Genomic DNA, 25,317 nt, shown 5'->3' with positions numbered 1-25,317 from the left:
AGGAAGAATTTACTAAACTCGTTAAATCATCTAAATCTACAACATGTATGTTAGACCCTATACCGACTAAGCTACTGAAAGAGATGCTTCCAGAGGTCATAGATCCTCTTCTTAATATCATTAATTCGTCTTTGTCACTAGGATACGTAGTATCCAAAAACCTTTAAGCTGGCTATGATTAAACCGCTTGTTAAAAAAACGCAACTTGATCCTACAGAATTAGTCAATTACAGGCCGATCTCGAATCTACCTTTTCTGTCAAAGATATTAGAAAAGGCAGTATCCTCACAACTGTGTTACTTTCTTGAAAGAAATGATATCTGCGAAGATTTCTAGTCAGGATTTAGACCGTACCATAGTACAGAGACTGCTCTCGTTAGAGTCACAAATGATTTGCTCTTATCATCCGATCGTGGTTGTGTCTCTCTATTAGTGTTACTCGATCTTAGTGCTGCATTTGACACTATCGACCACAACATTCTTTTGAATAGACTCGAAAATTATGTTGGCATCAGTGGAACTGCACTAGCATGGTTTAAATCATACTTATCTGACCGTTATCAGTTTGTAGCAGTAAATGAAGAGATGTCTCATCGATCACAAGTTCAGTATGGCGTACCACAAGGCTCAGTACTAGGACCGCTGCTGTTCTCTCTGTACATGCTACCATTAGGAGATATCATTAGGAAACATGGCATTAGCTTTCACTGTTATGCTGACGATACTCAGCTGTATATTTCTTCAAAACCTAACGAAACTTACCAATTCACAAAATTAACGGAATGCATTGCTGATATAAAAAATTGGATGACTCGTAATTTCCTACTACTTAATTCTGAAAAAAACAGAGATTCTAATTATTGGACAAAAAACACAAATGCGGAACAATTAGTTCATGCATTCATGACCTCAAGGCTAGATTATTGTAATGCTCTACTGGGTGGTTGCCCTGCACGCTTAATAAACAAACTACAGCTAGTTCAAAACGAAGCAGCTTGAGTTCTTACCAGAACCAGGAAGTATGACCATATTAGCCCGGTTCTGTCAAAACTGCATTGGCTCCCTATTAAACATCGCATCAATTTTAAAATATTGCTGATCACTTACAAAGCACTAAATGGTTTAGCTCCGCAGTACTTGAGCGAGATCTTAACGCATTATAGTCCTTCACGTCTATTGCGATCTCAAAATTCCGGCCAGTTGATACCTAGAATATCAAAATCGACTGCTGGCGGTAGATCCTTCTCCTATTTAGCACCAAAACTTTGGAACAGTCTTCCTACCATTGTCCGGGAAGCAGACACACTCTGTCAGTTCAAAGCTAGATTAAAGACACATCTCTTTGACCTAGTATTCACATAATACATTATAGACTTCTATAATTGAATGTTAGGCTGCATAGATTAGGTCAGCTGGAACCGGGAGCACTTCCCATAAATCCTGATGTACTTGTTACATCATAAAAAGAATGGCTACTACGCTAATTTTAGTGTCTGTTTATCCCGAGGTTTTCCCGCAGCCTGCTGCATCCAGGCCGTATCCAGATCTGACGAAGGACCTTCGCCTGGACCCGATCCAACGCAGTGCTGAAGTGCCAACTAGTCTCTCCCTATGGAGGATCCCTTTACCACTCTACAGATAAAGCGTTGTCGGGAAACTCAATTTGCGTACCTACCCCGAATTGATAAAATAAAATAAAATTCTGTATCAAAAATTATAAGGAAACGCCAGTACTTTGTTTAGGCTTGGTTTGTAGGGAATTCCAAACCTGCGCACATATATTCAAACGCACATAACTATAGAACCAATTTTTAATGCGCATGTGAACACCATCAGCGTTTCTCACAGGTTTGCGTTTAAAGTCTGTGTAGAGAGAATGGTGTCGTCTTAGCGGCCCCAAATTTAATAACAAATGATCGTTGCAACGGAAGCGAATCAATCAAAACTAACTTTAGCTGGAAAATAACTTTATTAAAGAACCGCTATAAAGCCAAAACAATCTCTGTTACCTTAAATTATATGTTTATCTCTGTAAAGCTTCTTTGAAACAATCTACATTGTTAAAAGCGCTATATAAATGAAGATGACTTGACTTTTAATTCGATACGCTGTAGACCTGGAGTTTGGGGTTAAAGGTTATTTCCTGTATAGAAGAAAGAAAGCTGACAGTATGTGTGCACATTTAATCCATCTGTTGTTAGCACTAGAGGCAATGTCGTAAGTACAAAATTCATTGTTATGTTAATAAGTTAATGTTACAATACCATTTAAAAAGGAAAGACTACACATAGTTACAATATTTATTTACAAGTATATTTCATTAGACAAGATTTATGTTAAAACAGTCAAACTTTATTTCTTTGTTACAGTTTTCACTCTGTCATGTAAGATAATGTTGGAAGCCACAGTAAACAGCAAGAAATTGCTCACTACGACTTGTCATTTTGCATCAGAGTTAGCTGGTTGTATAGAGATGGTAAGTCCCACCCCTTCCGTAAAACCCCGCTGGACCTCAAAGTTGAAAAACCGTCAATGCAAGTGAATGGGAGAAAATAATTATTTTCTGGTCCCGTTTGAATTGTGCCATGAATGTGAACATATGTTGTCTGTGAATTTTTTATATAACTTTTCATGTTACGAGTTTGACAGTATATGGTATGATTCTTCAGCTAGCAGTTGTGGAAAAGACATAACGAGAAAGACTACATGTCGCCTATGTGACGTCACCCCATAAAGTTGACTTACCCGTGGTTTTCACCAACCTCAACGATTTTGTCCTCTCCCTGAAAGAAGGTGGTGAAGTGCACCAAAGACACAGCCATGTTTAGCGGGATCCGTGAGCTAGTGTCCGTGTGCTACTGTGTTGACGTTTCAAACGCGTCGAGAGTTGAAGTCCACAAAGTGTTCTCACACAAAGTCTAACCGTATCAAACTTCTACCCGCTAAATTGTATCATTCTTTACACGAAAAGTTATATAAAAAATTCACAGACAACATATGTTCACATTCATGGCACAATTCAAACGGGACCAGAAAATAATTATTTTCTCCCATTCACTTGCATTGACGGTTTTTCAACTTTGAGGTCCAGCGGGGTTTTGCGGAAGGGGCGGGACTTACCAGCTCTATAGCCACAGTTGCTACACTGCAGTGAGGTCAACACAATCAATATGTGGAGTTTGTGTTGGAGTCTGTGTTGTGCTGGGAGCAGGTTGTTTCTTAGTGTTATCAGACATGTCATAAGTTGCATAAGTCATAAGTCCATGTCATAAGTTGCAGTGTCGTCGCTGTTGAGTGCAAAGTCAGTAGGCTAGACGAGGAGAGAGGCTCGGGAGCGCGCGTGCAGGTCACGTCACTGGATTTCGCGGTAAATCTGACCCGGCACCTTCACATAAAAATAAGAATACTTGCTTTCCGAAGTAATAGCAAAACCCGCAAAGTGGATCATTTTAATGTGAGATTACAACCCCTTCACACACACAGGCAATAAAAAAAGGATTAATTTTAGTAGAAAAACTACATATAGTACCTTTAATCACTGTCTTGTTGGCTAAAACATAGCACTGTTTTGAAACATATTATCAGCAACTCCTAGCAACTGTTAGCTAGGCTTAAAATATTTTTTACACAGCGTGGTTAGTTGTAGCACACACTGTAAAAAAAGATTTTTTGGTGAAGTAAATACTACTGAAAAAAAAACAATGTAATTTACATGAAAAAGTTAGTCCAGGCAAGAATTAAAAAAACTAAGTAAATTCCATATCAGTACTTAATTCAAGCGAGTAGAAATGGAAACATAAATAATAACTCAATAAAATCAAGTAAAAATTACTCAACTTTTCTGATACTGGGGTTCCCATCATGCACTGGACCTTGAATAATTAATGAGGTTCATTTTTCACTGTTTTCCAGCTGTATTTACACTGTTTTATCATTGCTTTTGTTGTCAGGATTAGTAACTTGCCATTTTGTGACATTGAGTAAATTTTCTGCTCAAAATGACACAAACACAAAAATGATCCATCAAATGTTACCGTCATTGTGTATTGTCTACGAAGTATTGAGGTACTGTATTTGCATTCACATGAGACTTAACATCTGACATGATGTAGTATAAATTACTTAGATAATCTAAGTAAAGCACATACTATAAATGATTGGTATAATACAATATTATTGTTTGAGTGAAATGTAATGCAAAGGAAATTTCAACTTAATCGATATTAATCAACCATTTACTAGCCAAGTTAAAATGACTTATTATCTTTGTTACTTTCACTTAACTAGGTTAAGTAAAGTTTACTTAATTCCATATTTCAAGTAAATTTAACTTAAAGATTTCTAATTAAAGCTACTGATGAATATGTTTAGGTTTTTACTTGGCAAACTTTGTAAATTTACTAGCATTTTCTGAGTGAAAAAAATTAGCAAGCTTTTTTCAAGTAAATCTTACTCCAAATTTTTTACAGTGCAGTGTTACAACTAACCCGCCAAGTGTACAATGATAATGAATGAAAACAGGGAGCCACACAACTTTTCAGGCTTGAGTATTTTTTATATATGTGACCCTGGATCACAAAACCAGTCTTATGTTGCACTGGTATATTTGTGGCAATAGCCAACAAAACATTGTATGGGTCAAAATTATAGATTTCTCTTTTATGCCAAAAATCATTAGGATATTAAGTAAAGATCATGTTCCATGAAGATATTTTGTAAATTTCCCACCTTAAATATATAAAACATTTATTTTTGTGAATGGATGCAGCACAATCGCCAATAGAAATGGACAACTTTAAAAGGAGATTTTCTCAATATTTCGATTTTTCTGTACCCTCAGATTCCAGATTTTTAAATAGTTGTATCTCGGCCAAATATTGTCCTATCCTAACAAACCATACATCAATGGAAAGATTATTTATTCAGTTTTCAGATGATGTATAAATCTAAATTTTAAAAAAAATTACACATAAGACTGGTTTTGTGGTCCAGGGTCACATATTTATTTTGCCGCATTTAACTTTGTTGGAATTTAAATGTCAAAGTATGTTTTTTTTTCACATTTGTTAACTATGTTTAACACACTGATCACTAGTTTATTTATTAAAAAACCTGTTTTTCATGCAATAAACCCTTTAAAATGTGAGAAAACCCTTTAAAAACCCCTCAGTTTTATTATTAGGCTACTGTTATTATTAATAATAATAATTTTGCATGCTGCTGCCACACACAAATATTATTCAATAGCAATTATAATATTTGATTTTATTTATTTATTGCAAAACTGTGCAGCCGTTTCATATATCTCTATACATGATATTGATCCATAATAGAAGGATGATAGGATGATGGATGGATGTATGAATATCTATCTATACAGATGTACAAACAATATCAAACTATACAGATAAAATAGTACCGAGTTGTGTTACAATTCAGTGCAACTGTACGAAAATGGTAGGTCCTAGAAAAAACTTTAAGTGTTCATTTGTAGCAGAGTTGAGTATGCTGCTTGAGTAAAAAAAAAAAAAAATAAAAAAAAAAAAATAATAAAATAAAAATTATCCAACTTAATTTTTTTAAATAATTGAGCCAAAACCAAAATGTGTTAGGTTGTGCCCCACACCCCCCTACATCACTCACTAAGATGTCCATTTCCTAATCGATGGTTTTCCTGTCATATGTTAATAGACATTTAAAATAAGCGTCTTTAAGATATGGTTTCTGTAAATCCAATTTAGAGACTTACATGTGCTTACTGGAGTTCCCCTGTTAGTTATACAGCAAAATCACAACTATACTATATACTGTCTAACATCTTTACACCTTCAACAGTTCACTCTACAGTCAAGTCAGTCACCTTTATTTATACAGCGCTTTTTACAATACAGATTGTATCAAAGCAGCTTCACATTAATAACATGAAAATACAACAAAAGTTTGTTTCTAGAAGAAAACTGCATCATCGTCCACCTGAAGTAAGGCAGATCAATAATATTGTTGAATATTAAATGTCCCCAACTAAGCAAGCCAAAAGCCAAGGCAACAGTGGCAAGGAACCAAAACTCCATCACCTTGGGAGAACCCAGTAGTTCAACACATGTGATTTTAACACAAGGAACCATGTTTACTCACATTTAAAAACACCCGCGTCGTTGATCTCTGCGATGTTTGATAATGACGTATCCCCTCCCGTGGCCTCCTGGGATAGAAAAGCATCGATCTACGAGCTCTTCAGAATCTGGGCAGAAGCAGTAAGCCATCCGGGAACTTCTCGCCTACTCTTTTATGAGTACTGAGGTTTCGGACATACTACTTTCACATACTGTTTTCTCCTACTATATAGTATGAATATTCGGACACACTATTAGTATATGCAAGTCCGAATCTTGCGAGAATTAGTACGTCACCCAGGTAATTCTTACCTACTCTTTTATGGATACTAAGGATTCGGACAGACTTATCCGCTCACCTACTGCTAAGCATGCGGTTTTGGACACAGCCTAAAGGCACTTTCACACTGGACGCGATTTTGACGCACAAATAATTCGTGCGATGGGTTTATTTTTTGATCAGCTGTTTGTGTAATGAGTGCTTTCACACCGAACGCGAATGTGCTGCGGCGAAAAAACGACTTTTATTTTTTCCGCTTTAATGTCGATTTTTTTTTACTTTTGCGGCGACAGAATAGGCTTCAGCCAATCACACACTACAAGGACAACGATTTGAAAGACAATGTGTGGCGTAGCATTGCCAACCAACTTGGTTATCTTGACTGAGTATGTTGTGTGATAGTTTTAGTCGTTGTATAGTCCTGTGCTGTGTAGGCTAGCAGGCCAAACTACATTTTGGATAGAAAGCTAACACTATTATCGTCAAAGATATAAAGACAGAGACCGTGTTTACTTTGAACACGTAACAAAATGTAGCGAGACTATTTAGGGCTGCTTTTAGTATACTATTCTTTGTGTGACATCTACAGTTTCTAGTCGAATGATTTTTAACTTACTTTGTGCAACAACAGCTCAATTACTGAAATATTGAAACAAATTAAAGTAGAGGATCACTGAAATATTAAGAAATAGCTGGATCCAATCTCAGATGGAGCCATAGTAAGGTGTTGAAGTTCTTTCCATTACTTGGAGATACAAAGAAAGGGTGTAAGGGGAAAGCAAATATGCAATCAAGCACACATTCTTCCTCATCTCCCCTACCTCTTCTCCTTTGTCCTGGTCCAATTACTTCTCTCCTCCAACTATTCATCTCCCAGACATTTATTCTCTCTGCTGAGTTGTTTGGCTTCCACATTGAACAAACCATTTCAAAGAGTCCCTTTCTTCATTTGTCCAAGTAATGGAAAGAACTTCACCTTACTATGCTTCCATCTGAGATTGGATCCAGACATTTAATATTTCAGTGATCTACCTAATGTTTCAATATTGGTAATATTTCAGTAATTGAGATGCTGTTGCACAAGTGGAGGCTTTATACTACATTTAAGATTTGGAACATTAGGTCTTAACTTCTATCATGCTGGGTTTAAGCATTTGTAAATTTGCAATCAAAAAACAAACAAACTTGTAAACTCGTTTAAGGAAGGGAACAAAAACAATTAGTGTCATGAAATTTTATTAAGCTTATGACCCTGAAAAGGGAAAAACAATAAAGTCAGAGTCTCTTCCAGTATCAATTGCCACTTTGGAATAACTTCAAGTACTCATCTCATTCATTGTTTGCGAGACCAGTAGATAGATTTTGACCGAGCAGGAGGAAAGACTGGATTCTGAGGATGCTGGGGCATGAATGGGTATTGAACACCAGGAGGCACAAAAGATTGAGGGCCATAAAACTTTGGGTAGAGTGGAGGATAGCCTGCGACCTGCTCAAACTGGGCAGCAGTGGTCGTGGAAAGTTTAGTCGTTGCTTCAACTGGTCTCTTAAAGTGGTACATATGGGGATTATGAAAAATCGGGTACCTGAACTGTTGACGCTGAGGTGCTGCGAACTGATCAAACTGGGCAGCAGTGGTTGTGGAAGGTGTAGTTGCTGCTTCAACTGGTCTCTCGAAGTGGGGATGATGGGGATGATGGGGATGATGGGGATGATGGGGATGATGGGGATGGTGGGGATGGTGGGGATGGTGGGGATGGTGGGGATGGTACCCCGGGTACCTGAACAGTTGATGCTGAGGTGCTGCGAACTGATCAAACTGGGCAACAGTGGTTGTGGAAGGTGTAGTTGCTGCTTCAACTGGTCTCTTGAAGTGGTACATATGGGGATGATGAAACATCGGGTACCTGGGCTTTTGAAGTTGTGATGCTGCAGGGGAACCTCTAGAATTAAAGTAATACGGATAAAACTTTGACATGGGATCCATTTGATGTAACATTTGTTGGTTAGGGTCTTGAAGAGTAGTAGTCGTCATTGTAGGTGGCACAGTGGGAGGTACAGGTCTTACACCAGGATGACCATGAAAATATGGAGGATACCCCCAAGGTTTTCCAATTGGGAAAGGGTAAAATATTTGTTGACTGTCAGTTGGGTCCTGGACAGGATCAGTGGTTGTTGGGGCCAGCGTTGGTTGTGTCACAGGACAAGAAAGAGTCACTTCCCGGTCACCGTACATCAAAGGGAGCTGCATATCAGTATCCTGAGAAAAGACATGAACCATCAACTAGCATACATAGTTGAATCAGACAACGGCACTCGGTTATTCATACCTTCATTTCCCAACAGCTTCCTGTGAATGGTGCAGTTATAACCAGTGAACCATCAACAGTCTCCAGTGTGAATGAACATTTATAATATGCTAGAAGCAGAGGCTGCCATGATCCATCAACTAAGAGGAAAGAGAAAAATAAGTAAAACAAAGCTCACTCACCTCTTAGATTAAACTCAAGGAATTAAGTGACTTGCCTTGAACTTTAACATTATCTGCTCTGACGGCAAGTGAGATCATCATGCCAGAAGGGAGGCAAGACACTTTAGGGAGGGGAGGACTCACAGGGCAAGACATTTGCACTGGAGCCCCCATCATAAAGAGTGGCAGAACATAACGTCCACCCTGTTAGGAGATTTGGGGATGAAAAAAAATTAAACCATTAATGCATGGCCCACTTTTCACTTGGCTGAAGCAGAGCTACAGTGCACTTGTCATCTTTATCATGCAGACTAACCTGTTGTCTGACATGACAGCCCTGGTATGGAGCATCAAGAGAAACATCTCTGCGTGCCCGCTTCAGTGAGAAACCACAGCTGGCTGGCATCTCAGACAAAGACACGGGTGACTCAACTCCTGATAAAGAAATGTTAGAATGATTTATAAGAAAAAAAAACAACAACTCCAAAACAACTTACCTCGATCAACCAGAAAGTGTGGCATCCTTATTTGTCCTGGAATACGCAAGGTCATTGAATAACTTCCACAGTGCACAAAGGGACCCAGACGCCGCAGCTTAGCTTTAGCAAGCTGGAACCGCTCTTACAAATAATTCAAGTTAAGTTAAGTTGTATTTAAAAGTAGGTCCACTTTAAATTAGTGGATTAGTTAGATCTCAAATTACCTTCTTCATTTGACCGGTATTCATCAGACTGTTCTGCTGACCTTAGCCCAGATATTTCCATTTCTTTACCAGATACTACACCTTGAGCACCAATTAAAAGTTTGCCAAAATGGACGGTGTTTTCAGAGACTGCTCTGTAAGCAGTCCCAGTTTCAGAAAAGGACTCAGGACTAGCCCTTAAAGACGTCAGCATGGTCACAGACATGGTGAAAAGTAAGATGCCCTTTGTCCAGGGCATGGTTGGTTTGTTGTACTACTCAACAGAGCACCCCCTCAAAAAAAATAACAAATAAAACAGTTACTGAAAGACTTTTGACTATAAACATGGACAAGCTTATTGAGACATACTATGCTATTTGTACTCACTTTTGAATCATTCATACAGGTTGACCAATCAAATCTATTCCTCAATCAGCTTGTTGTTTTCACCTGTGCCTCATTAAGCTGACAGTTAACACAAGGGCTGAATTTGGAATAGCATACTAGCAAATACTGCAGAGTAGTATGTGTGTATGCTATTGACAATTCAGTCAAGTGATGCCAAAATTCAGAACATTTGGTGTCTTTGCTGATAGGACTAATAAGTTACAATAAGGCACAATAATCACTTTAGTTATTATAATGCAAGATTCAGAAGTGTCACAGTACATAGACAACAATACAAATGTTATTGTATGATAAAAAATAACAAACAAATTTTAGTCATGTGTCTGGGACACGTGAATATACATACAGAGTCAAACAGAGAGAGAGCTTTTAAAAATGATTCATTAATGTACTTTATCCATTACACTTTTGTTTAATAGTATACATTTTTGTGTCCATTGTCTATTTAAAAATCTAAAAATAAATCTGCAGTCAAAAATAATATAAGAATCACATTACTTGAATACTTTAGATTATTGTTTCCATTTTAAAAAATTAAATTTTTTTATTAAAATAAATTTCATTAAAATATTAATCTGCTATTTTGCATGTGGAAAGTGCTAAACTAAAAGACTAATGTCACCTCCACTCGCTGTGCTGGTGCAGTCATCTCACAGTGACCCTTGGGATGGCCGTATCTCTCTCCCACACTTTTCTAATGGTCCCTGCACCCAGTTATTCAAAAGTAACATGATCGAATTTCATTTATCATATTGGTTCAAATCTTGAAAATGGGTTGTTTTGATCTGGATCAAATCGCGAGTTGTTGGTTTTTTTTTTTTTTTTTTGGTAAGATTAGGATAGCTTTTAAAAATCGCAATTATCCTGATCTCACTAGAAGGGTGGATTTCAGGAATAAAAATAATAAAACTTTAAAACTCGTCAAACATTTGTATCATGTAATATATATACACATATTTATATTTTTATTAACATCAAAACTGTGATGTGTTCTCTATTGATCTGAAAACAAATTCAGCAGTAGATATATAATATCCTAAAACCCAGAAATAAAAGTTTTTTTTTGAATTTATAATTTTGCCATTAAATTTTTTATATGAAACAAAAAACTTGTTTGTGTGATATTTTATACATATGTTATGCTATGTCCACTATAGTTGACAGTTGTTTAACAAATAAAGTTACATAAAATGACATGTATAGGCAAAAACAATGTTTTTTTTTTTTTTCAGGTTTCAGGATTTTTTTAACCAATCATTGTATAAAGATGATTCTCAACTATGTTATGAAAGATATAATGGAATGAATTTATATGCCATTTTACTTTATTCTATATGTGGATAAAATGGCCATAAATATGTAGTTCAATTCAGTACAACGTATCTATCTAATTTGCATATTAATGTGTACTTGGGGCAACATGTAATAAAAAAAGAAGTAACAACTAAGACACTTGGGGTAAGGCCCTTGAAGGCAGCAAGGATAAAATAGGGCGAGGTACTCGAGGGAAAAGTTTCAAACAAGCTGAGCTCACGTAGAGGTCAAAGCCCAGCTAAACAGACAGGACCCATGCTTGTAGAGCAGGGACGTCCAAGCTGTAACATCTGGCAAAGGTGGACAGTGAAGAGTCCAGCCAGCCATCGCACAGATGTCGCCAATGGATACTCCGTTTGACCATGCCCAGGAGGAGGCCATGCCTCTATTGGAGTTGGCCCTCATAAATGTGCCCTAGAAAAAACCATGTTAATGACATATTTTAAGATATGTCAGTGCAAGTTGCTTTCAGTTAAAACAGCTCAAACTTGCATTTTAGTCTGGGACTTGGCTTAAGCCTTTTCTGTGAAACCGGGGGCTGGTGTCCTTGTTGATAGGACACAATGAATTACAATAAGGTACAATAATCCCTTTATTTATTATAATGCAGTTTATAAAAACAGGATTCAGAGGCAGCACAGTACATACATTAACCACATTTAAGTTGTATGTATGGGACACAGTAATATACATACAGATACAAACAGAGAGAGAGTTTTTAAAAATGAGTAATTATACATTTTTTATATATTTTATCCATTAAACTCCAGTCAATGAGAATCACATTACTTAAATAGTATAGATTATTGTGTCCATTGTCTATTTAAAAACATTATTTTGCATGTGGAAAGTGCTAAAGTGCTAAACTTCTTAGTAGTTCAAAGACTAGTGACGTCATCTTCACTCGCTATGGTGCAGTCATCTTCCACAGTGACTCCCGGGATGACCGTATCTCTCTCCCACACTTTCCTAATGGTCTCTGGAGTCAAGGAAGCCATGGGCTCAATCACAGACACTTCAGTATGTTGTACTGCAGTCCCAAGGTGCTCAGGGGAGTTAGAACTCGAGCCAGTATCTAAAGCCCACCTATAGGCTTTGCTAGCTGGGGTGGTCGGGGACACAACATTTTCGAAGAGTGGTCCACCTGACCCCTCATTTTGGGTCCAGGAGGGTGAAGAAGGGGAGAAAAGGTTACCCACACCAGGCAAGTGGGCATGATGGAGGGCGTTGTCAATGCTATGATGGAGGTTGATGGGTGAAGGGGGATGAAGGTCAAACTCAATAAGTGAGAGAATGCACTCGTGTTCTTGCCATTCCACACCGCTAGTCCACAGAGGAGAGGCATGGTGGTCGTAACTGCTGTTCAACAGGACACCTCCGCCAATAACTCCCACATTTTCATGCACAGTCATGATTGAGGTCGCTGGAGTTACATGGTTTCGGATCACCGACTGGCTGACAGACTGGCTGACATTTGCACACGACTGCCTGTGACCTTTCCAGTTATTTGGCAACAGTTCAGCCCAATTCTTATCCGGGCTCCACCAATACCCCATTTGTAACCTGTCCAACAGCTTGTTCCTGTGTTTCCACTTCCCACCTCTCTTAGCTGTCTGCTTACTTTCTTGTGGCCTCCAGAACACCCTAGATCCCAGTAGTAGAAGAGAGAAACTCCAGGCCAGCTCAAACAGTCTTGCTGAGAGTTGCCCGAACCACCAGCCCCACCCAAATCTGCGCCAGTCACCAAGTAACCCATAAAGCCAGAGGAAACTATAGATTTGCAGAGCGCAGGAGAACATCCCAAGGAGGGCGCACAGCAATAGTACGCGCCTGACATTGTTTTCTAAACTTTTCGGAGCACTCCACCTTGGTTGAGCGGACCTGTGGGAGATGCAGAGATGCTTTAGACACTGGAAAAAGATTCCTAAACAAAGCAGTAATCCCCAGCAAATAGTAAATGTCTGTAACATTAATGGCAGTGCTGGCAACAAGGTTTTGGATAGAAGGTCAGCCAACAGGAGGGAGATACAGTGCAGTGCTGCCAGTCCCCCAGTAACTGAAAGCCGTTGAGGAGATGTTTCTTCCCTCAGAGCAAAAAGTGCCAAGGTGGCTTGGGCCCAGAGCAGTAAGGGAATTGGTAAGTTATACAAAGCAGTGAGGGCAGGGCGAGGCAGAATGTTTCTGGTGCCGTACGGGTCAATTATGAGCTGTACAAATCGAAGCAGACCTGTTAGCAGAAGCAGGATGTTAGCAAAAGTGAATGTCTTGCAAAAGGGGTGGAGCATATTAGTCCCACCGATCACTCCAAAAGTTGCAGCAACCACTACCAACAGGAACAGTGCAGCTGAGCCAAACACATGGACCTCCCAAGCAAAGGTTAGTGTCCGTTTTAAATCCTCCCACTGTAGCCGGGTCACATTGCCACCGGTGGAGACCACGCATGGGCCTAGTATGCATGTACCTATGACACTAGATAAATCACTCTCTGTTAATGGTCCAAACAAACGTCCAAACCATTCTGGCTTTTGGTAATCTATAATGAAAATGGAGAACATTTTAGTTAGAACACTCAACAAGTTGTTTTACTCTAATAAAAGAGTGTAGAAGTTGTCTACAGTTTTAGTGAAAATGGCAATATTTATGACTACCTTTGTTTTTTGAGTTTGTGGTTTTGTTTTTTGCCTGCAAAACAGATGTAGTTGTGGATGATGACCCCACAGGTAAATCAGAGGTAGTCCCTTCATGGCTCTTCATACCTAAAATTCATACAAATAATCACTGTTTCTTTCATTGATTTGCTTACATTCTTGCTCAGTTTTTTTTATAGTTTTTTTATTCAGTACTGACATTGCAGTGTTTTTCTTAAAAAAAAAAAAAACAGAAGAAACAGAAGAAAATACTCACCAGTCTTTAATGGAGGGGTGGCTGCAGGCAGATGGCTGGTGACATAACGTTCCTCTCCCACCATGAGATTCTCAAAGGACCCTTGGATGGAGCCAGACTGCGTCACAAGCGTGCCATTGTGTCCTGATGTTTCAGGCTTTGTGATGGAACTTAAAATCTGTCTGAATGCAATATACTTTGTATCTTGAGAAGTCTTCCAGTTCTCTTTGTTGTTCACCTCTACATTTTTATTTAATGTCTCTAAATACATATTGACTGGAGAGTTTTCAGTAGTGTTTTTCTCTGTAATTGGTTTGATGGTTGTCAACAAAGGGTGGTCTTTGTTTATTCTGTCATTATTAATGTGGGTGTGTGTAGTCAACTGAACAACCACTGTGGACGTGGCTTCATCAGGGGCACTGCTATTGTTTGCTAAAATGATATCTTCATCTTCACCATCATTATCATCATCATCAATATACTTGGTTAGTTTTAGTGGAATTGGAAGGGAATGTGGTGCACCTAACTCTTCTACCTCAAAATCTTGTTTCTCGACTCTGTCTGGAACAAACACGTCCATCTCCAGTGGACCACTAGAGGGCATCATAACCTCAAGGCTCTGTTGAAGTCCACTTCCTTCCCCAGAGCCATCATTTATGCCAAGGTTGGGCCAAAGAGGTAAAAGCAAGTCTTTGGACAACCTATTGTCAACTCTTTCCTCATTCCAGCTTGAGTGATGTGTCGCGGGTAGAGTTTTTGAAAAGCCATCAATTGCCTGAATGCTCAGGTTGTTATGGTTTAAGGGTTGTGTTGAGTTAGCGCCAAGGGAAGTGACAGGTTTCTGGAGAAGAGGCAGTCCAAAGATTAGAGTGAGGAGCCAAGCCATTTCCAAAGGCCGTCAAGCAAAAACGGTGCCAGGAGCTGAATCGAGACAGAACAGGATATACATGAATTAAAAAGACTTTTATACGCTTTTCAAAGTGAAAGTGAATAGCATTCTCCAAATCAAAACCTGGATAAATGTACAGTAAGGCAAGGCAAGGCAAGGATATGAAAAAAGTGATGTAAATTTGGGTCCCAACCAGGGACTACAGTCAGTTACAATCATATTTGGCTATCACTTTTTACTTCTTTTTTTTTACCAAACAGGTGCTTCTTACAGCTTCTGCATTGTGCCATTTGTCAATTTATATCCAATTTTACAATGTATGTAAATAACTTTATTTTACAATAACTTTTGATTTGTTTATAGCATACAACATTTGCAAAAACAACTTCATTCTTGAGTGAACAGCATTCTCAAGTGAACATGACCTGCTAAGAGTTGATGAACCAATCATTTAAAAGGTTTACTTAAATTAAATAGGTTTAAGTGTGAAGGCTGTTACTGAAATTGAGAAATTACCTTAAAAAATATAGTGCCATCCTATATATCGTTTATATATAAAAATATAAAACATAGGCTATAACTGTAATGATGACTTAAGTGTGTAACAAACAGCAATATGCAACATTATATATACAAAATAGAAAAGGTAACATCATCAAAAACTAGATTCAACCATTCATATTTTTTTTAATTCTTATTGTTTTGATACAGTAAATATTTGTTTAAATGTTTGTGTAAATGTCTATCTTTCAGCTAACTGTTATGCAAAATTGACTACAAAGATGTGTTAGAATTAAAACAGAAACTCCAAATACGTCTCACAGAAGCCTTTGAACACTTACCTGAAGTTCCCGAGGTCAGCTGTAAAGTGAATATCACGGTTCAGTATTTCTCAGATGTGAATCACTTAGGTATTACTGGTGCTGTCGTCACTGAATGTTGTCTTCTTAAAAGTGCTGCATCTGTGTGCTGATGCCTGCCTGACGTTTCACTGTAATCTTGCTGCCATCTGGTTGATGTCCTGCTGAACTTACACCTTTGAACAGGGTTCTGATCCCCAATCCTAACAACAAAAGCTACAAACCTCAGGAGCTTTGAAATGTCAGTTTAAATTGAAATAAAATGATGTCAAGGTCAAGTCATTATATATATTTGTAGTCTTTAAAAAATACAGGCACCTTATTCTTTAAATTTTGTGTCTCTGTTGCTTTGTATCACAGATGTGTAAAGGTAATCTCTTCAATATAAGGGATTTCAGTAAGACCATTAGTTCACTAAACCAGTCTGTCCCTACATGACAAAGCATACTGAAGGCAAACACAACAAGAAAAATCCCATCACACAGCTGACATAATATATTTACCATGAAATAATATTCTGTCACACCTAATAGTTTTTTTTATTCAAATCACTATGCCGGTTCCCCTTTGCCAGCTCGACCATGTTAGGTTAATACCCATCACTACTTGGTTTTTGATACTAACCTGCCATGTGAGGCTTAACGTGTTACTTACAGCAGAGAAAACATGGTGGATTTAACCAGATCTTTGAATGTATGTCAAACTCTCACACACAAAACTACACAGAGAAGAGTGATTTTACCTACTTAAAACGTTTAAAGTAAAAATTGTTTTTAATTAATGTACATTATTTTACATGATACTGTATGGCAAAAATCATATTGAAGTAAAACCAATAATGCTATGAGCATATTATTCTTTTGTAGGTGTTCAAAGAGGTTCTACACAAATTGTATGCAAATAAAAACACTATATATATATATATATATATATATATATATATATATATATATATATATATATATATATATATATATATATTTAAAATGCATATAACCATACTGGTATAAGTTATTGGCTTGAGGTCTTTTCATCATATTAAGGCATAAATATATTGGGGCAGCTTGAACAGATGAGCTCGAGTGATGCTTTCAAATACACACACACACACACACACACACACACACACACACACACACACACACACACACACACACACACACACACACACACACACACACACACACACACACACACACACACACACACACACACACACACACACACACATATATTTATTTATTTATTTATATATTTTTTGAAAGCATCACTTAAGCTCATCTTTGTATATATATATATATATATATATGTGTGTGTGTGTGTGTGTGTGTGTGTGTGTATTTGAAAGCATCACTCGAGCTCATCTGTTCAAGCTGCCCCAATATATTTATGCCTTAATATGATGAAAAGACCTCAAGCCAATAACTTATACCAGTATGGTTATATGCATTTTAAATATATATATATATATATATATATATATATATATATATATATATATATATATATATATATATATATATATATATATATATATATATATATATATATATATATAAATAATAAACAATATTTCACAATATTCCAAGCAGTTTTTTCTCCCATTTTATCCAGTTGTGTACTGCAGTCTAAAAAACAGTTTCAACATTCAGTTTGTTGGGCATGTGTTTGTTAACTTTAATTATATTTTAAACATTTATTGGATACTGTCATAAATAATTGAATGTGCAGCTGCTTTTAAAACGTTTTTGCTCTTTGCAAAAACGAGGATATAGAATTAGATATTTGATTTCACATACTGATTTTCTGATATTTATAAATGCTCTACTGAGAAATAATATGTAAATTATTTAATGGCTTGTGAAGAGTTATACATTTATCCAAATTATTGGACAGGGTCATTGTGGGGTTAAGAGAGAGACCGTGGGAATTAACTCTTTCTGAACTCATAACAGTCATTTGACATACGACAGACAGCATATCTCACCCGGTCCACCTTAAGAGCTCAGTCAGGCAGGCTTTTGCAGGGCAACCAGGGGGAGGCCCTCACAGACACATGCTTAGCACTTTAAGGCGGACTGGAGCGAATAAAGATTCGCTTAAAGGCACAAGCACGCTGAAATGACATAGACTGTAGCCTACTGAATGACTTTTTTACAACTTCATCTCGCTCTGTTACGTAGCGTACATTATGATACGCAACGCATTTATAATAGGCAAAAAAAAAAAAAAAAAAATGATTTTGATGTCAGTCTTTTCTATATATTTATTTTAAAACCTTACTTTCATTAATAAAAGCAAAGTATTTTACAATGCAATCATAAGCAGTTGTTCCACAGAGAGTATGGAAAACAAACACATGGGGGGAAGCGTCACATTTGCTGCCTTTATAATGTGTTTCATCATATTAGTGTAGCATAAGTTATCCCAAAATCATAGCATTGGCAGCGTAATAGGTCTGTATTTTGTTACAAAACGGTTTGTGAGATACAGAGCGAATGCGCGCACCCGTGCAGGTTGCTGACGAGCTGAACTGTTGCCATGTCCGCTACATTATAAGCGAATGTGGACTGTTAATATATATATATATATTAGAATGATCATATTATTATTATTCATTATTATTATCAGTCGTTACCTGTTTGAGCTTTGGTTCTAAGAGTGTTCTAACTATTGGGAGTTTTGGCCACCCATAGCATGATGATAACGCGACCAACAGTGAATCTATGAAATATCCTTAGGCCTACCTAGGCCTACATTTGACTCAATAATAATTATAAAAATCAATTTAGAAAATGTGAAATTAACTGAGAACCCAGCAGATTAATTGAAAAATCAATTATAAAAATCAATTTAGAAAATGTGAAATTAACTGAGAACCCAGCAGATTAATTGAAAAATCTGTTAATCAAGTATTGAATTATGATGCTGTTGAAAAATAGATCAAAGTCTGAAATTTGTTAGGCTAATCTAAAGATAACCATAAATACACAAGTTAAAAATATAATACTTAGTTTAGTTCATAAATAAGTTCTGTATACTCAACATTAATACTACTACTACTACTACTACTAACAACAGCCACATTTTTTTATATATTCGTCATTGTTAGAAAATGCGTATTAAAATGCATTTATCAATCACTTTATTACTTTAGAATTTCTATATAACAGTTTTTTACTAAATATTGTATTTTAAGTAGTCTACATATTAATGGTTTTATTATTATTATTATTATTATGCTTTTTGATTATCAAATTGTTTATTCTGTTTTTCTATAGGCTAAGTGTTTCTCAGTTGATTATTGAGCAGAATACATGGGTTCCCGATCAATGTAATCCCTGATTTTCTTCTTTTTAACACTACAAACTTGGATTTTTTTGTATTACTTATAAAGAAAATTGCATAAATGAAATTTTCGCCATCTGGCATGATCTGGCAACACTGTGCTCCGCGTTCATGGCATTGTGAATGTGCGTGCGGCAACAGTGGAGCCGGAAGGGGGAGCTGCGATTCCGTCCCCGCCTTCACGCTACAGGACAGCCCGGGGTCTTGCGCTGTCACAGCAGGCCTACTTCCGTCAGCTCTATCGCAAACATCATTATTAAAAAAAATAACATTTACAGCCTTCCAAGCCGTCCAAGCAGCGCGTTTGTGTATTTTTCAATACGGTAGGACATATTTGCAGTCGGCCGCAGCGGGGTTTTAACCGTTTCATTTATGTGTGTAGCAGAATAAGCACACGTCACGACATAAATCGCACTTAAATAAAGACAAATGTGTTTGAGTGCAAAAATAACGAGATATAGCAAAGCAAACGGACTTAACATGTGCACGGTCAGATTTAGATGAGCTTTAGTGGGGTTTTTGTTTTTTGAACGGCGTGTTTTGGCGGAAATTGCTTTGGCTTTTATTTAAGGTAGCATGGGATGATTAGCACGCGAGCTCACGCTAGCCATTCAACTGCGCGCGCATTACCGCATTTACCCTGGGAATAACGGCTAGTATCACATAGCAGCATATCATAAATATATTTGATGCCGTAATTCAAGTCCTTGCACATTTTTTGTAGTTTCGAAGTTTCATTTGACAAAGGGTAGCGAGTTAGCATTGATGCTAGCATATTTTCTAGGCAAAAGCACTGAGTGGTCCAGTATGCGATTGACCATAAACAGAGCTAGCTTACAGTCACATATAATCTTAATTATTGCTCATGTCTTCTGATTCTAAAAGGTAATATTTGATTGTTCGGAATTTGCTTTGTGATTTGAGAACAACCTCAATGCAAATAATTTATTTTGCTCGAGGGGGTCCAAAGTCCAGCAAGGTTATAGGCTATTTCCATCTGCATGCTTAATACACAGAGCTCTTCATCACTACTAAATCACATTTTATTCATGAAACTTCAGTTTATACAGTTCTACCTAAACTGCACAATGATGCATGCAGATGTTTATGGTTGGATTGGCTGCTGGTGCATTGTTCAGAATTAAATTAAATCTACATCATGTGGAGAGATTGTACTGAATACCTCATATGCCAATGTAGAACTAGCAGTGATACAAAATATCTTATTACTGTTTTACAGGTTCGTTTAAAATGCTTAATATTATTTACCAGTATTGACTCTTTTTTAAAGCCTATAAGCTTTTTTTCATGTTTATGTAGGTTGGTTTTGATCTGTGATTAAATGAGAGTTCATTAATAATCTAAATAAACATAAATGCCAAAATTCATGAATAATTAGGACTGTATTATCCAAAAGAAGAATAATGCTTTTCATTTGAAGTGCTTCGAAGATCATGGGAAACATAAATTCGTTTTTTTGTCAAATTTTGACTGGTAGTGTTCTCATTTAAACCCCTTCCTTGTGTTTCAGGCTCCTGTGCAGGGTGGATTGACCTGTCATGAATGAGCCCATTGAAGGCGGTGCGATCTCGTTCGACGAGTATGTGCGGCAAAAGGCACGCACTATACCTCAGCACCGCATGAAAGAGTTTCTGGAGTCGCTGGCCTCCAAAGGCCCAGAGGTGCTGCAGGAGTTCAGTCAGCAGACCACCGGCACCACCACCACTATGGTGTACCAGCAGGGTGCCAACTGCATCTACACGGACAGCACAGAGGTGGCAGGGTCATTGCTGGAGCTGGCATGTCCGGTATGAATGGAATCACTTTTCATTTTTGTGATTTTAGAAGTTAAAATATAGTAGTCACATTTCTGTTTTATCTTTGCGCAGGTGCAGGTGACGTCTACACAGATCTCCCCCCAGCTGGCTGCAGCTGTGCATCAGGCATCTGAACAGCAGATCCAAGTACAGGTATGACTCTGTCATTCTGTTTTTTTGCAATTATACAACGATTACCAGGCAAACTGTGGTTGTTGGAGAAAAGTCGGCATGAAACGCAAGTTGCGATAGTCTTTTCTTCCCTATTGTGACGTATATCCGAGTGAAACAGCTCCTTGAACAAGAACAAATGTAGGGTGGGACTTGATTATGTCCATTGAGAATTGTGGTTTGCTATTACTGCGATCTCATGTAAGTGACAGGTTGTTCCACCCTCCCGCCAGAAAACACATCAAAAGAGAAGAGAAAAGAAGTCACTGCCACAGGGAGTGGAAGTTATTTTGATTAAAAAAATCACGAGGGAACAGGAATTTGGAAAAAAACAACAACAACAATGTGCATGGTTAAAGCATTTAGAATAAATACTGCAATATTACATTAAAAAAAGGGACAGTTCACCTAAAAATGAAAATTCTGTCATTTATTTTTTCTATCATGTCGTTCCAAACCAGTATGACTTTTCTTGTTAGGAACACAAAATAAGAAGTTTTGAAGAATGCTGGTTACCAAACAGAGAGTTGACATTGAATGTTTGAATGAAAGAATACAGACATTTCTTAAAATATCTTCTGTTGTGTTTCGCAGAAGAAAGTCATACAGGTTTAAAACAATGAGTAAATGCTGACTGGATTTTCACTTTTGGATGAACTATGAAGAAGTGCATTTTATAAGTTTCCTGCAGGGCATTTTTTCCCCTCTGAGTGTAATTTCTTTTTGTTTTTTTTTGTTACAGTGTAGATCATGAGTTTCAGGCATGACGGACGTTGCTCCCAATCATGCTGATTATCCTTCCTTTGTTGATAGAGTGTCTGCTTTGTGTTGTGTAATTTAGCAGTTTGAATGTATCTTTTTTTACCACAGAAAAAATCATTAACTTATTTGTATCTGATTTTTCTGTCCTGGGACTATAACATTTTAATTGCCCTTATAGTTGCTGTGGAGCTGCTTGCATTTTAAGGATAATGTTATAATTTGTGGACATCTCAAGTGCAGTGTGAACTTAGCACCTTTTACAGAATGATGTTGGCCTTGTATTGTTTTAGAAGTAAAGAAATAACATTTAAAGGGCTCATGAATTGAGAAGTCAAATTTTGTACTATGAAAATATCCTGAAAGTTTCAGAACTCAAAACTTCCTTGTTAGTCCAAAAACAGCTTTTATTGAAATCAAGCTCCCAAAATGACTCGTTTTGGAAAATGTATTGTCTCAGAATATTTACTTTATATTCCTCAACAAAAAATAAATAAATAAATAAATATATATATAACATTTTTAAACATTGATAAGAATTTTTTTTTGAACACTAAATATTTGTTCATTAAAAATCGATATTTTTTCTTTTACACACCAACGTGCAAATTTTTCTGAAAAACAATGACATACACTACAAACCACCTTACTCCAAGCCAGCGGGCCATCCTTCTTGTTGTTCCCTGCTGTAAATGCCTCTCCATCTCCCCATTGGCAGGTGCAGATCCAGGGTGAGCAGGGTCAGGTGCTTCAGGTGGCGTCTCCCACTCATCAACAGCTACAAGGAATTACAACAACACAGCTGGTACAACAGGGAGAACTTACAGAGGAACAACACCAACAGGTATTGCACTCCAAAACATGATCACCATGCATCATTTGTGCATTTTAGATTCATATTGTAACGTGGGTGTGTTTCTCAGATCCAGGCCCAGCTGGTGGCAGCGGTTGCCGGAGGCCAGCAGATTCAGATTCAGACTGTGGAGGCTCTGTCCCCCCCTCAGCAGCAGGGCTCCCCCAGGGAGGTAGAGAGACGACCTGGAGCCTCACCTGCTGTCCTCCAGCCTGCGAAGAAACGCAAGGTGGACGTTCCGACAGTTGTGTCCTACTCGCTTCCTCAAGGGCAGCAGCTGGCTACTGTACTGGCCATCCCACAGGGCCAACAGCAGGGCTACTTGTCACTTCGACCAGATCTGCTGACCGTTGATAGCACTCATCTCTACAGTGCCACCGGTACCATCACAGGCCCAGCCGGTGAGACCTGGACCATACCTGTGTACTCGAGCCCACAGCAGCAAGGCGTGGCCCACATTGCCATACCTCAGGAGGCCTACAGCACCGTGCAGGTACAGGCCTCGCATACTGATAAAGACAAAGACAAGATGATAATTGGTGCGTCTCAGGCTGGCGGAGCAGTGGCCGTTCCAGTGTCCACTGGCTCGGGATTGACCACTCAGGAGGAAGTTGTACATTCGCTGTTCCCAGCACAGTTTATGAATGGAAACATTCACATCCCTGTAGCAGTGCAGACTGTAGGGGGCGCTTACTCTGGGACAACGCAGGCCCTTCATATATGGGATCCGCAGCAACAGCATCAGCACATACAAGATGGGGAGGCTCAGGAACAACAGCTCCACCTACAGGTGAACACATTCTAGGAGGAATCCTGCATGCTTAAGTATTCATAGCTCTCAGGCCGTCTCAAGTAATTTTGCAGGTTTGGGTGATGTGCGTTTAACCATAGTGAAAAATGTGCATAACTTCTTTGGCAAAGTAATGTGTCAATGATAATGTTCTATGTTTATCAGGCGCAGACAGAGGCGGAGCCGCAAGTGGAACCTCCTCCTGAGCTGATCCTTCCCAACACGCTGAAACCTGAGGAAGGACTGGAGGTGTGGAGGCTTTGGGTTCAGCGCAAAAATGCTGAGCTGGACAAGAATGAACAAAACAAGCTGGCACCTATTGGACGTGAGTTTATGTTTCTGTCTCGTGTGCGATTTCTCTCTTTATATACCACCGCTCAATCTAGGGTTATCACTATACTAAAATTTCAGTAGTTGATTGCAATACGAGTGAAATTTCATGATAAAATAAAGCAATAGCCTTCAAGAATTTCTCAATAATGTGTACACATGCACCTGGAAGTATTCTAAAGCAGCTACCAATCTGCACTATTTATTTATTTATATATTTGTTTGTTTGTCAGTTTTAGTATAGTGTATGCACTGACATCACTTTCCCGCCAGAACATGCCCCTTCAGGTGGACTGAGTGGAAAAAGAGCCATGACTGGATTTAATAGGGGAAACCACGAAAGCGCTCGTAAAACAAACAATTATCAGTTTAAATTAAAGTTGGACTCGTTATAGTGTTCCTTACAACTTACCAAAGATCCAGTGATCCATGGATATTGACATGCAGCCAGGAATCATGTTTCCTGACTTTTACATGTGCCTGATTTCGACACAGGGGGAAATACATAAAGCTAATTTGTCTGTAAACGCTTTATATAAATACATTATAGGTAGGTCTAAATCTGGGTGATCTTTTGTTAGGGCTGCACAATTGATCACAATGAAACCACACGCGATTTGGCGCTCTCGCGCAGACACGCCAAATATGCCCTGTGCACACATCGTTCCAGGAAATCCCTATCGGGCATCATGGCTGTAGCTGAATAAACAGAAGATTGAAACGTTTTGATTGATTAATTAAACATGACTATAAACACACAACTGCCTTATTCTGTGTAAGAAGCCACATTATCTCACAGAAGGATGCTCAACTGTCGCTATGAAGTGAGTTTGGAGTAAAACCATGTTATTAAATGTTGTCTTTTGTTGGATAAGAGGTTCATAAATGCTTCTCATGTTTGGAAAGATGTTTGACGCGTGTTGCTTTTTAAAATGCACATAGATGGAGCAGCGTTTACAGAGCCGTACATCAATGACAAGCTGCGTATAAAAAAAATAATCGCAGCCATTGCAATTTCAAAATTGCGATAAGCTAAATCGGTTTTAGTGCGATTACATGGAAATTGCGATTAATCGTGCAGCCCTAACTTGTATCAATGTTATATTTATCGCCCAGCTTTAAATCGTGCATAGTTTTTGTCAGTGTTTATTTAAATATTAAATAAATACATGTTAAATATTTAATTATATTAAGATGTCCATACAATAGATAATACAATACAATATAAAGGGTATGATTTTACCCCTAAATTCAGAATATTGACTCAAAATAATAACTGCAATGCAAATCCACGTTTCGCTGCCTGGAGTCCAGTTGTTTCTGCGAATTGCAGCAATACGTTTGCTTCTCTTT

The 25,317-nt window shown here is 38.0% G+C and overlaps 2 protein-coding genes across 11 annotated transcripts in view; one reads left to right on the top strand and one right to left on the bottom strand.

Moving 5' to 3' along the window:
• Window positions 1-7,612: 7,612 nt before the first annotated feature.
• Window positions 7,613-9,990, bottom strand: LOC308685393 (uncharacterized protein). Of its 8 annotated transcripts, none has more exons than XM_081357121.1 (7): window positions 9,930-9,990; window positions 9,564-9,835; window positions 9,358-9,469; window positions 9,177-9,295; window positions 8,917-9,064; window positions 8,721-8,839; window positions 7,613-8,650 (listed from the first exon to the last, which is right to left on the bottom strand). In XM_081357121.1, exons 2-7 carry the CDS (start codon window positions 9,585-9,587, stop codon window positions 7,727-7,729), a joined length of 1,446 nt encoding a protein of 481 aa, XP_081213247.1. In that variant the 5' UTR covers window positions 9,588-9,835; window positions 9,930-9,990; the 3' UTR covers window positions 7,613-7,726. The 8 variants fall into 8 exon arrangements, with proteins under 8 accessions (XP_081213247.1, XP_081213241.1, XP_081213242.1 ...); XM_081357115.1 differs by having other exon boundaries at window positions 9,358-9,480; window positions 9,930-9,959; XM_081357116.1 differs by lacking the exon at window positions 9,930-9,990 and having other exon boundaries at window positions 7,613-7,888; window positions 7,977-8,650; window positions 9,358-9,480; window positions 9,564-9,893.
• Window positions 9,991-19,357: 9,367 nt separating this feature from the next.
• qrich1 (glutamine-rich 1) overlaps window positions 19,358-25,317 on the top strand; it is an 8,701-nt gene continuing 2,741 nt past the window's right edge. The window contains exons 1-6 of one of the 3 annotated variants that reach the window (XM_081357098.1): window positions 19,358-19,567; window positions 20,776-21,052; window positions 21,134-21,214; window positions 22,710-22,835; window positions 22,915-23,634; window positions 23,800-23,959. In XM_081357098.1, coding sequence (XP_081213224.1) covers window positions 20,804-21,052; window positions 21,134-21,214; window positions 22,710-22,835; window positions 22,915-23,634; window positions 23,800-23,959 — 1,336 coding nt within the window. In that variant the 5' untranslated portion in view covers window positions 19,358-19,567; window positions 20,776-20,803. Of the gene's footprint in view, window positions 20,485-20,775; window positions 21,053-21,133; window positions 21,215-22,709; window positions 22,836-22,914; window positions 23,635-23,799; window positions 23,960-25,317 lie in introns of all 3 variants that reach the window. The other 2 variants (XM_081357099.1, XM_081357100.1) reach the window with 2 other exon arrangements.

This window comes from Scardinius erythrophthalmus, assembly GCF_964197995.2.
Source record: "Scardinius erythrophthalmus genome assembly, chromosome: 25".
Lineage (NCBI taxonomy): Eukaryota > Metazoa > Chordata > Actinopteri > Cypriniformes > Leuciscidae > Scardinius > Scardinius erythrophthalmus.
This window is presented reverse-complemented; position numbering and strand designations above follow the sequence as displayed.

Excerpts from the sequence above, each read along its gene's own strand:
- LOC308685393 (XM_081357115.1), bottom strand. The coding sequence starts at position 9,801 with ATGCCCTGGACAAAGGGCATCTTACTTTTCACCATGTCTGTGACCATG. Across the intron at positions 8,840-8,916 it reads AGATAATGTTAAAGTTCAAG|TTGATGGATCATGGCAGCCT; the intron begins GCAAGTCACTTA and ends CTTTCCTCTTAG. Across the intron at positions 8,651-8,720 it reads GAAGCTGTTGGGAAATGAAG|GATACTGATATGCAGCTCCC; the intron begins GTATGAATAACC and ends GTCTTTTCTCAG.